General features: G+C 39.0%; 1 protein-coding gene across 2 annotated transcripts in view; it reads right to left on the minus strand.

Moving 5' to 3' along the window:
- The window catches only part of CTPS2 (CTP synthase 2), a gene marked incomplete in the record, with an annotated part of 203,786 nt that overhangs the window by 167,369 nt on the left and 23,013 nt on the right, over nucleotides 1-13,404 (minus strand). For both annotated transcript variants that reach the window (XM_015818319.1, XM_015818320.1), the window contains 1 exon segment: nucleotides 4,377-4,582. In XM_015818319.1, coding sequence (XP_015673805.1) covers nucleotides 4,377-4,582 — 206 coding nt within the window.

Here is a 13,404-nt window from a genome sequence, read left to right on the forward strand (position 1 = left end):
CAATTAAAGGTTGGTAAAGCTCCAGGTACAGATGGATTTACAGCAGTTTATTATAAGATATTAATTGAAGAAATGATAGAACCATTACAGGAACTGTTTAATAGTATATTGCTGGGCAAAGAGGTACCTCCTACTTGGAGGACTGCTTTTATAGCTTTAATACCAAAGGAGGGTCAGGATTTGACGCAACCCAAGAATTTTAGACCTATATCTTTATTGAATATAGATTACAAGATTTTTTCTAAAGTATTGGCAAATAGATTAATGCAAGTGTTGGGTCAAATGATTCACAGTGACCAATCTGGATTTATAACTGGAAGATACATGAAGTATAATGTAAGACAGATTATTAACTTAATTGAGTATTTGGCCTAGGGAGAATTTTAAATAGGGACAATTTTAATTATTATTTTAACATGACACAGCGGTAAATATTTGTTTTTAATTGGTTTTTATTGGGGATAATGCTTTGGTACTGTTTTAATATGCTGTGAGCCGCCCTGAGTCCTATGGGGAGAAGGGCGGCATATAAGTCTAATAAATAATAATAATAATAATAATATTTGGATATGAATAACCAAATTCCGGCTGCTCTTATATTTTTAGATGCTGAAAAAGCATTTGATCAATTAGATTGGGGTTTTTTGTTTCAGGTTATAGACAGAATGAATTTTGGGGAAATTTTTTTTTCTGCTCTTAAGGCCATTTATCAACAGCAATCAGCACAGATTATAGTTATTATTATTATTATTATTATTATTATTATTATTATTATTATTATTATTATTATTATTATTATTATTATTATAATTTAATTTATATACCGCCCTTCTCCCGCAGGACTCAGGGCGGTGCACAGCGTATTAAAAACAGTACAAATACAAAACATAACATAAAAAACATAAAACATAAAACATAGTTAATGGGGGGGGGGGGTAACAGAAGCATTTAAAATTGAAAAAGGAACTAGACAAGGATGTCCTTTATCCCCATTGTTATTTGTGTTAACAATGGAGATTTTGTTAATTAAAATTCATGAATCTTCTGTAATAACAGGAATTAAGGTTAACAAGATTGACTATAGATTAAGAGCTTTTGCAGATGACCTAGTCTTAACAGTAACTCAGCCGATAGATTCGGTAATTGAGGTGGTTGAAATTATTGCACAATATGGGAAAGTTTCTGGTTTTAAGGTAAATTGTAATAAGACTAAGATATTACCGAAAAATATGTCTAAGGAGGATAAAGATATGTTAGTTACACTTACAGGTTTTGAAATGGTTAAAAAGATAAAATATTTGGGGGTTTATATTACAGCTTCTAATGCAAAATTGTATAAGAATAATTATGAAGCCTTATGGGCTAAGGTACAAAAGGATTTAAATGATTGGAAAAAATTGCAACTATCTCTGTTGGGAAGAATTTCAGCTGTAAAAATGAATGTTCTTCCTAAATTTCTTTTTTTGTTTCAGATGATTCCTATTTTAAAAAAAGATGCTAATTTGGAGGGATGGCAAAAGGGTATCAACAAATTTATCTGGGTGGGCAAGAAACCAAGAGTTAGGTTCAAGATTATGCAGGATATAAGACAGTGGTTCTCAACCTTTTTAATGCCGCGACCCCAACCGGTCGTAAGTCGAGGACTAAACCGGTCGTAAGTCGAGGACTAAACCGGTCGTAAGTCGAGGACTACCCAACCGGTCGTAAGTCGAGGACTTTCCCTGCCCGCGCATGTGTGGTTCCGCCCCCTGCGCCGGCCGAGGCGTAGCTGGCAAGCAGCAGAGATGGAGCAGGCCGACCACCAGCTGGCCCAGCCCAAGGGAGGTAAGGCACCCGCTGGAAAAGGGGGAAAAAATGGCAGACAAAAAAAATGGCGGACAAAAAAAATGGCAGACAGCCTTGCTTGGCGACCCCCATGAAATGGTCGATCGACCCCAAATGGGGTCCCGACCCACAGGTTGAGAACCACTGATATAAGAGAACGAGGAGGACTTAAAGTCCCTAAGTTAAAACTATATTATGATGCGGTGGTTTTGACATGGATTAGTGATTGGTTAAACTTGACAAATAGAAATATACTTTCTCTTGAAGGATGGGACCTGCTATTTGGTTGGCAGGCATATTTAATTTATGAAAAAAAAGTAGATAGAAATTTTAAGGCTCATATTTTGAGAAGTGCTTTACTTCAAGTTTGGAAGAAATATTATTATAGATTAAATTATAAGATTCCGATCTGGGCAAGTCCAGGACAGATAATAGAGGGGATATCTAAGGGAGTTAAATTGGATAAAGTTTCATATAAAGAATTACTTTTGCCGGTAGGACGAGATTGGCAACTTAAATCTTTGAGAGATTTGAAACAAGAAAATATTGAATATTCATGTTTTTATTATAATCAATTGTCAATGAGGTGGCGTTTGGATCAAAAAGTTGGTATTACAGTACAGGATGTAAATTTGATTAAACAGATTAGAGATCAATCTCAAGCTCATATAAAAAGAATTTATGGTGTATTGGTTGAATTGGATTCGGAAACAGAATTGGTGAAGGATTGTATGATAAAATGGGCTCAAAATATACAAGAACCGATCCTATTGGAAACATGGGAAACAATTTGAATTAGGAATGTAAAATTTACTCAAGCTCAGAATTTAAGAGAAAATTTTTACAAAATGTTTTATAGGTGGCATTTGGATCCTCAAAAATTGTCCCGTATGTATCCTAATTTACAACCCAAGTGTTGGAGATGTGGGAATTTAGATGCAACTTATTTTCATGTGTGGTGGACTTGTAGGGCGGTTAAAGCATTTTGGATAAAGATATGGTGGAATATTCAAAATATTTTTAAGAAAAAGATAAAGTTTAAACCTCAGTTATTTTTGTTGGGCATTATGGAAAATTTGGATAAAAAAGAAATGGATTTGATGTTGAATTTGATAACTGCTGCAAGATTACTAGTAGCTCAATTTTGGAAAACGGAATGTTTGCCCACTATAGAAGATTGGGCATTTAAAGTTTCAAATTTAGCAGAAATGGCTAAGATTTCAGCCTATGTGAAGGATTACTCACAAGAAAGATATATTTTGGTTTGGAGAAGATGGATAGATTATATTGAGAATAAATATGGAACTAAAAAGTTTCATTTGGTTTTTGAGTAAATTTTAGATTGTTTATGTAGTTTATTTCTTTTTAATTAGTAATAAGATGTTATAATTATAATGTTTAATACGTTTGTTCAGAAAAGAGTTAAAGGATGTTATAGAATTGTTAATTTAATAGTGATATAATGTAAGACAGAGTATACTTATTGTATTGTTAACCCTGTGATTGGCTCTGGGAAGTCGGGGGGGAGGGAGGGGGGTGGGGAAGGGTGGGTTTTGGGGAGGAGGGGAGTTATATTGTAAAACTTTTAAAAAATTTCAATTAAAAAAAAATTATAACCTAAAAGAAATTTTTTTACAAAATGATATATTGCTGGTATTTAACATAAGGTAAGTTATCTAGAATGTATAAAGGTATCTCAAATGAATGTTGGAAATGTAAATGTAAAGAAGGGACTTTTTATCATTTATGGTAGACATATGATAAGGCAAAGAAATATTGGAGAAGGATTCATATATTAATGCAGAAAATTCTTAAAGTGAATATAAAGATTAAACCAGAAACTTTCCTTTTGAGTCCAATGGAAAGAGAACTGGGAAAAATTTTGGAACTCTGATTTTATATATGGAGACGGCAACAAGATTGCTCTATGCACAAAAGTGGAAGGATGCCTTGATTCTTACCATGGACGAATGGTTACAAAAGCTGATGGAATTAGCAGAGATGGCCAAACTGACTGTGCTTATAAAAGAAAAGAACATAAGTACTTTTTTTTCTACTTAGAAACCGCTTCTGGACTTTGTGCTTGAGGTGGAAAAAAAAGATATTATGATTTTGGGTTTTACTAATTAGACTGATTTGCCAATACAAAAATAGCTAGTGCATACTACTATAGAAATGTAAAAAAGTTGAGATTTGATTTTAATGTCTGATCTTATTGCAACAGAGTCGGAAGTCAATGCCTTTTGTTTCTTCCCCTCCCTTTCTTCACACCTTTTTTGTTTTCCCTTTTTCTACTGTTGTCCTCTGTTATTTGCTTTTGTATTTTCACATTTTATGTTATAAATGAATAAAACTAATTTAAAAAAAAAAGGGCCTTAAAATGCCAGTCACGACCATGAGATTTTATTCTCTACAGGCAGTAGAATAAGCTGTAACAAGCTTGAACTAAATGAGATTTCTATTTAAATATTTGTGCATAAAAGGGCAATGGAATTAATAAAACATCATATGTTCTGGAATGCCACTTTATAAAAAAAAATTGTCACAAATACCATGTTCATATGGTGAGAACGTGCCAGCATCAATGTTAATGTAGGGATCTATTTTGATTGCAGTTACTCGGAGGCCACATGATTTCAGGATGGTACCTATACTGCTTGCAATAATTCCTTTGCCAATACCCGAAATGACACCACCAGTTACCAGGATATACTTCATGGGAAAATTATGAAAATACTGTATCACTTGAGCTGGAATCCTAAAAATGAAAAGATTAGATACAGATATCGTTATTCACACAGGAAATAACTATTATAGCATATAATATGCATTTAGCACAGTAGGACTAAAATTAAGAATCAATTTAAGAAATTAAATAATATCAAGTACATTCATATATAGTATAATGTTGTACAGTTGCCATGAAAATAAACTGCAAATGACAGACAACTAAAAACTAAAGGTTTATCAGTTTAACAAATACTAGAATATTTAAAAAGATGGGGAGATGTAAAATACATGCCACTTCAAGCAAATGTATTCTTAATTCATGGAACTGACTAGAAGGGATCTAGAAATAGATATGCAAGAATGTCAGTGAAAATGTGAATGGAAAGTGGTGTTGCAATTCCTGTTAAAAAAGAAAAATGCAATTTTGGGATCCTGAGAAAGGAGACATTAAAACTGCCATTGTTTTGTTGTTGTTTTTTAAATAGCATCCTTTGAATTGAAATTGTGTTGTGTAATTTCAGATCCAATAATGTAAAAGAAGTTTACCACTGCTTTCATCTACGGCAATGTTTCTCAACATTGGCAACTTTGAGATTGTGGACTTCAACTCACAAAATTCCACAAGGAATTTGAAGTTTTTCAACTTCTTTTCTAACCCAGTCTGCATTTTTCATGGAAGTCTCTCATCAAAGTACTAATCTGGGCCAGCACACTTAGGTTCCAAGTTCTGGTAGATTCTATTATGCATATCTCTTGGGTGCTTAAATGAGGAAAATTAATTTTGATTGATCATATATCAAAGAGGATATTGCAAAGATGAAAAGCACAGAAAAGTGCAACTCCTGTATTCAAGAGAACAGCTGAATGTCAAATACCTCTATTCTTTCTGATTACTTATCAAGTAGTCTCAAAGAAGTTTTGGAAGCTGTTAAGTTAGAGGCACTTCAGCAGCAAAAAGAAGCAAATTTGCCAAAAATGGTAGATGATGAAGCAGAGAGAAGGCTTAAAGTAATTAGGCCAAGAGAGAGTCTACGTCTGTTTGTCTCCAAGGATACAAGGACTTCTGGTTTGTCCTTCACCTTTATTAACAGCTTCTGGAATAAGAACCTATGAGAGTCTCCTTTGAGACTATCTGCTGGCAAGTGACAAGTGTTTTAGTAGACTTTCATTTTAATCATGCATGGTAAAAATATTTGCATTTGCTGACACCTACTGAGAAAACAAGGAATTGCATATCATGAATTTGACTATTTTTTCTTGTTTGTCAAGAAAGGCAGAAAAAGCAACTAACTACAGTGGTACCTCGGTACTCAACTGCTTTGAAACTCATCAAATGTGGTACTCAATGCATTTTGAAGAGAAAATTATGTCCTGGTACTTGTTGTTTGTTCGGTAGTCAATGCTCAAGCTAGAACTTGTCGCTGTCAGTTGCCTCATGGCTTGCTACCCTTTCCAGCCGAAACAAAAATGATGCGTTAGTCACGCAGTAGCTCTTGCCCTGTACACATCCCCGTACAGTCTTGTCTTAGCTTCTGTGGTCATTTTGTCTATTTTTCCACTTTTTGTCTTATCAGTACAGGTAAAGCAATGTTTCTATTTTATTTAATGTACGTATTTATTAATTTTTATGTTTATTTCTTATATAGTGATATATAACCCTATCATTTTACATATAACATTAAAAATGTGCATTGTCTTTGGTTTGGAAATGCATTTAATTTATTTACATTATTCCTTATGGGGAAATTTTGTTTGGTACTCATCATTTTTGGTACTCATCATGCCTTCTAGAATCATTTAACAACGAATATCGAGGTACCACTATATAGACTTAGATGCAGGGTTTTTTCAAATCCACCCTTGGTCATGAGCATGGAGCAAAAAATAGCAAAGGGACTAGTATTCCCATCCAAGGAAAATATATACTTAAAGGTTTTAGCTTGGAAGAGTGATAGAATGTGATAAAGTTTTATGCACATGCATATAATGTAAGGAAAGTGAGGAAAAAAACACTTCATCTCTATCATAATATTAGAATCAGAGGTCATCCTATGAGACTTAATAGAGAGTTCAGAGGAAGCACTTCAACACCTACTGGATAATTAAATTGTGAGGATTTTCTAAAAGATACAATATTGGTTGCACAAATCAATAGCTTGAAAACAAAATAATATAAACTCAAGATGGAAAAGGTTGTTAATTGCATCCAGGCATATATAACATCCAATATTTTAGGAAGTATGTCTTTTAATACCCATTCCTGGAGATTATCACTGGGACGGTTCTTACATATGCTGTGGACTTTCCATGATCAAAGGTCTACTCAAAATCACTACTATTTTAACACAATGGTGGACTAAATTCACCTAATCTAGAGAAATTGTAAGGACCTACCTCAATCAGTCCTCCCAAGAAAGTAGAACTCTTGAAATGGGCATCATTTCAAAAGGAACTTTTTTGGGAGATGTTGACGCAGGAATAGAAGGCACAATTTGAGTGTTTCCCGCGCGAATCAATAAGTCAAAAGAGTCGATGATAACCCCACCCCAACTGTCCATCCAGACGGTTCAAACAGGCCAATCTGCAGGTGTGAAAATGCTGTGGGAAAGGAGTAATAAGGCACTGCTTCCAAGGCTGTTAGGTCTCTGCGCCGCTTCTTTCATGCCCGAAGATAAGGCAGATGGCCAGAGGCACATTCCATTCTCACTCAGACAGAGAAACATGAAAGAGGATAGAGCAAGGAACAAAGCAAAGGAAATACACATTATCAACCCCAAGTTTCTCCCTCCCAGAAGAATGGCAGAATCTGAAAAGAACAAGAAACCCCATGCCCATAGAAAGATAGGGTTCTGACATGCCTCCCCCCCCTTAAAAAAATAAGAGATCCACCTGGAGAGAAAGAAAATAATAACAGGGAGAGAAAAGTACATATAGTTTAGTCGTGTTTATCAGGATACTGGGCATGAAACCTTTTTAACAACCTAGGAGCCCTGACATGTCATTTGGGAACCCACTCCTTCTGGGAAGAGGAGAGATCTTTCCAAGCTATTAAGTATTGTGTTGATCCATGGTGTTTCCTGGAATTAAGGATCTCCTTGACTTCAAAATGCTGTTCTCCCTCCACCATAATAGGTGGAGGGGGAGGAACCATAGCTGGCCTTAGAGGTGAGCTCAGTTCAGGTTTTAATAGGCTACAATGAAATACCGAGTGAACCCGTAAGGACCCACTTCAAAACCTCTTCCCAAGAAAGCAGGACTCTTGGAATGAAGTCATCCCAAAAGAAACCTTTATTAGAAGAAGTTGACAGCAGGCATAGAAGGCAGAATCTGAGGGGTTCCCGCGCGAATCAATAGGTTAAAAGAGCAAAAAGCAAACCCCACCCCAATCTGGTCAGTTCAAACAGGCCAATCCCCAGGTGTTGAATCTGCTGTGGGAACAGGGTTGATAAGACGCCATTCCCAAGGATGTGAAACCGTTGTTAGGTCTTCACACCTTCTCTTCTGCAGCGAGAGATAACCCAGATAGCCAGAGGCACATTGCTTTCTCATCCCAGGATGGCATCAAGGGGAAACAGTTCAAAGAGCAAGCAGATAGAGGAAGTGGAGAGAATACATTGTAGCGGCTAAGCGAAGTAAAGAAAATACAGTATAATTCCCAGAGTTTCCCCTCTCCCCCCAGGAATATGACAGAACTCGCAGGCAGAAAGAGAAAAGGATTTAACCATGAGAAAAAACCCCTCCCAATAAGTGGGTTCTGACAGAATCTGTCTTAACGTTTTTGGGAATTCCAATTCTATGGTTACTGCGTTGATGACCTTTTTAATGGGGAATGGTCACACAAATTTTGGTCCTAATTTCTTCAACGGCTGTAGAGATTTTAAATACTTTGTGGACAAGTATACTTTCTCCCCGACTTTAAATGGCTTAGGTTCTACCCGCTTCTTATCTGCCTGCACTTTGTATGCTTCCTAGCCTCATCTAATGCCTTTCTCACTACCGACAACGTATTTTGGAGCTGTGCAATCCACTTCTTCAGGGAGGGGATGGTGGGTTCGTTGACTGGCAATTCGGGCATTGGGTTGAAACTCTGTCCCGTTGCCACTTGGAATGAGGTATAACCTGTGCTGGAATGAACAGCGTTGTTGTAAGCCACTTCCGCCAAAAGAAGCAGGTCGGTCCAATTGTCTTGTTGATAATTAATAAAGCATCTTAAATAATGTTCCAATACTGAGTTTGGACATTCTGTCCCATCATTCATTTGCGGATGATGACTAGATGACAGGCCCTGGGCACTACCCAGAAGGTCCAAAAAGACTCTCCAGAACTCTGAAGTGTACCCCCCGCATCTGTGATTATGCATTGCGGAGCCCCATGCAGTCAGTAGATAAGTTGCACAAACAGCTTTGCTAGAGTCTTGGCTGTGGTAATCTTAGTGCATGGAATAAAGTGCAGCTATTTTGAGGTCTGTAGTCCTCCAAATGACCGTGTTCCCTGCGCTCTCCAGTAACTCCATGATAAAATCCATGGAAATGCTGATGGGCTTGCTACTGCCTGCAATAGTCCTGGTGTTTTACTCTGGCTTTACAGCTGCACAAATGGGGCATCTAGCGGCATAGCTTTCAATGTCTTTCTTTATGGATGGCCACCAAAACTGTCTCTTCACTAGGTGAAGCGTCTTTACAAACCCAAAATGTCCAGCCACCTTTGAGTCACGACAAAGCTGCATGAATTTCAGTCTTTGGGTTTTGGGCACGTATAGCTTTCCCCCCACCCATGGCAATCCATCATACATTGAGCAGAGGTTTTTATGACTCAGGAACCATTCATCTGTTTCCAGAGCCTATCTGAACTCTGTTCCTGCTTCGCTATCCAGGGGTTTGCTTGTGACCGTGTGGTTACTGGAGACGGCGTGAGAGGGTTCACCACCTCCGTTTTTGTACTATTATACTGTGGCAACCTTGATAAAGCGTCGGCTAGGAAGTTCTTCCCCCCAGGTAGGTATTTAATAGTGAAGTTAAACCAGTGGAAATGTTGAGACCACCTTGCCTGTTTTGGTAACAGTTTCCTTGGGGTTTTTAAGGCTTCAAGGTTTTTGTGAGCAATCCATACCTGGAAGGGGATTTTATTCTCTTCCAGGAAATGCCTCCACATGAGGAGGGCCCAGTGCAGCACATAGGCTTCCTTCTCCCACACTTCCAACCTCTGTTCTGTTTTGGTGAGTTTTCTGGATGTGTAGGCACAGGTTGTAGCCCTCTTGGTTTTCTTGGAGCAGCACCGTGCCTACTGCTATGTCACTAGCGTCTGCCTGTATGACAAAAGGTTTCTCTGTGTCTGGGTGCTTTAGGACTGGATCAGCTAAGACTTTTTTTTAACTTTTCAAATGCGGCTTGGTACTCCATAGTCCATTTCAATGGTTGGCTAGGTTTTGGTTTGCCCTCCCCCTTCAATTTTAGCAAATTAGTAATGGGGAACGTGATCTGTGCAAAGGAGGGGATGGACTGATGGCAGAAATTAGCAAACCCCATGAAACTTTGCAATTGCCTCCTCGTGCGCAGTGGCACCCATTCCAGCACAGTCCTGAATTTTTCTGGGTCATTGAGGAGTCTTCCCAGGCTTCCCTGCATACAGGAGTCTTTGAACAGCATTCTGCCACTGGTGCCCCTCCTTACCATACTTGAAGCAAGCCATTGAGCATGGTGCTGCGGTGGGGGGTTTCATCGCCTCTCGTTTTCCCTCTGGGGGGACAGTCTCCAGGTTCTCCTCGGCGTCACTGACTTCAGGCTTGGTCGATCTCAGCTTCCTCGGCCAGGATACACCAGTCATGGTGATGGTCCAGATCTCCCCTGGCGATTCACGTGTAGTACAGGTCATTGTTCAGCCCTTCTTTGAAATGACCCACTAGGACCTCCTCCAGCCAGTTGAGACGGCACACCAGGTCTCTAAACTCCTCTGTATACTCAGCCACTGGGCGACGATCTTGCTTCACTGTTTTAATGTGTTGTGTTCTTTGGCCTTCCGGTCAGCCAAGGGATCCTCGAACCTCCTCTTCAGGGCAGCCATGAATTGGTTGAAGTTCCAAAGCTTGGGAACATCAGTGTTATGCAAGGTCACTATCCAACAAGCTGCTGCTCCCTCCATGGTCACCACTCTTACCCGCCCATTGTCGCTGGGGATGTCTCAACCATATTCCTCCTGGTAGCTCAGGATGTGGGCTAGGAAGAATCCCAGCTGCTAAGGCATCCCATCATATTTCACTCCCAAGAGTAGAACCTTTCGGCCGGGCCGATGAGTTCTCCTTCGTCTGGCTCGATGCCCATCTCTCCCAGCTGGGGTGACCTGTGCAGGGGGACCCAGGTTCACTAACTCGCTCTCCCAACATTCCTCCTCCACCATCCCCAGCATCATAGAGCCCTGGCAGGGGTCTTCTTCTTCCTCTTTAAGAGATTTGAAAGCTACTACCATCAGGTTGATGGCTTGTTTGAGGAAGCAGTCGGATCAGGCTGGTCTCTTGTCTTCCTCCACGCTGAGGTTGAGCGACCACTTCATCTCTCACTTCCACCCCGGCTGGTGGCTGCCACGCTTAAGGGTCACCTTCCTGGCTTTCGCCTCCTTTCCAACACCAATCGAACATCTCGGCTTCTCCTGACTCTCTCTTGTCACAGCCTCATTGGACGAGCTGGAGGAATCTGAGCTGCTCCCGCTCAGGCCAGCCTTGGGAGGAGCTTCCCCACAAAGGTTGCCTTCTCCCCTCTCACCGCCATGGTTCAACATCTTTTTCATGGTCTTCACAGTAGAGGTTCTCCTTCCGGATTGACCACTTTGCAGATTCTGCTTAATGTAAGGACCTGCCTCAATCAGTCCTCCCAAGAAAGTAGAACTCTTGAAATGAGCATCATTTCAAAACAACAACAACTTTATTGTCACTTTGAATGTACACCAATCGGCATACATCAAAATGAAATTTCGTTGCATGCAGCTCTCAAAGAGTCACCACCTCCGATATACACTCCTTGTTCGTGGCCAGCTCAAGTTTCAGATCATCCATTTTAGTCGTTAGGGAGCGAACGATGGCAAACAGGACAGATGGAAATGGAGCTCTATGTGGATTAGCCCTCAAATTAGCTTGTATTCCTGCACGACAACCTCGCCTCCTTTCTTTTTTTTTCTCCTGACTCTTCCACCTTTTCCTTAAAAAGGCCTTGCTTTTTTTCGCCCCTGGAGCACGCCGCTGCCACCAACTCCTCCAAAAGCCTCTCTCTCTTCCACTGGGCATCAAAATCACTATTATTTTAACACAGTGGTGGACTAAGTTCACCTAATCTAGAGAAATTGTAAGGACCTACCTCAATCAGTCCTCCCAAGAAAGTAGAACTCTTGAAATGGGCATCATTTCAAAAGGAACTTTTTTGGGAGATGTTGACACAGGAATAGAAGGCACAATTTGAGCGTTTCCCGCACGAATCAATAAGTCAAAAGAGTCGATGATAACCCCACCCCAACTGTCCATCCAGACGGTTCAAACAGGCCAATCTGCAGGTGTGAAAACGCTGTGGGAACGGAGTAATAAGGCACTGCTTCCAAGGCTGTTAGGTCTCTGTGCTGCTTCTTTCACACCCGGAGATAAGGCAGATGGCCAGAGGCACATTCCATTCTCACTCAGACAGAGAAACATGAAAGAGGCTAGAGCAAGGAACAAAGCAAAGGAAATACACATTATCAACCCCAAGCTTTCCCCCCCCCCAGGAGAATGGCAGAATCCGAAAAGAACAAGAAACCCCATGCCCATAGAAAGACAGGGTTCTGACAGGGTTGTTTGTTGAATTCTTTCAAGACTGATCTACAAAGTGATCAATGGGACAGTATGATCAATCATCTCATAAATTAGAAAAGGTCCACATATTTTGAAAAAAATATGTTCCATTAAACAACTGCATAATAGATACTGAGCTGATTAAAGGTTTTAATTTAATGAATTTAAAACATGAAACGATTTAAAACATCATAGCTTTATTTATCATTTGAGTTTATATCAAAACTGGTATAAGCTAATGATAATAATTGTTGCATATTAATTCATGTTACGCTTTATCCTAAGTAGGCTTATGTAAATTTGTTGACCAAACCTATGCATTTTATTTGTTGGCCAGTAAGTTTAACATTAGAGTACTGGTAGTCCTCGATTTACAACTACAATTGAGCCCAAATTTTCTGTTAAGTGAGACATTTGCTAAATTAATTTTGCCCCATTTTATGACCTTTCTTGGCACAATTGTTAAGTGAATCACTGCAATTGATAAGTTAGTAACCTGGTTGTTAAGTGAATCTGATTTCTGCATTGACTTTTCTTGTCAGAAGGTGACAAAAGTTGATCGCATGACCTTGTGAGGAACAAATGACAGACATGAGTTTTGTAATTGTTTGTTAACATAGATACTTTGAATATTAACTTTATATTTTAACATAGTTATTTAGTATTTCAATTTGACTTATTTTCTCTGTCTTAAAAGAATTGTCAAGGAATTTAGGAACAGCTTTAAATATTCCTAAACTGAAAAGATAAATGTTCAGATTGATTATTTTCTCTGTTCAGATACAATACAGACAGGAATTTAGGAACAGCTTTTAACATTCCTAAATTGAAGAGATAAACAGGCTGAAGATTATCTGAAGACAAGAAAAAGTTTGTTAGTACAAATTGGGATCTGGTTTATCTCTTTAGTGAACTCTAAACAGCCCTTTTTCTTACAATTTACACCTCTCCTGATGTCAGACCTCATTTTAATAAACATGTGTGATATTATGGGAAGCAAATACATAACATGCTTGACCAGATGTAACTGATTTTCTATG

The sequence above is a fragment of the Protobothrops mucrosquamatus genome, unplaced genomic scaffold (genome assembly GCF_001527695.2).
Source record: "Protobothrops mucrosquamatus isolate PMUCROS unplaced genomic scaffold, P.Mucros_1.0 scaffold718, whole genome shotgun sequence".
Taxonomy (NCBI): domain Eukaryota; kingdom Metazoa; phylum Chordata; class Lepidosauria; order Squamata; family Viperidae; genus Protobothrops; species Protobothrops mucrosquamatus.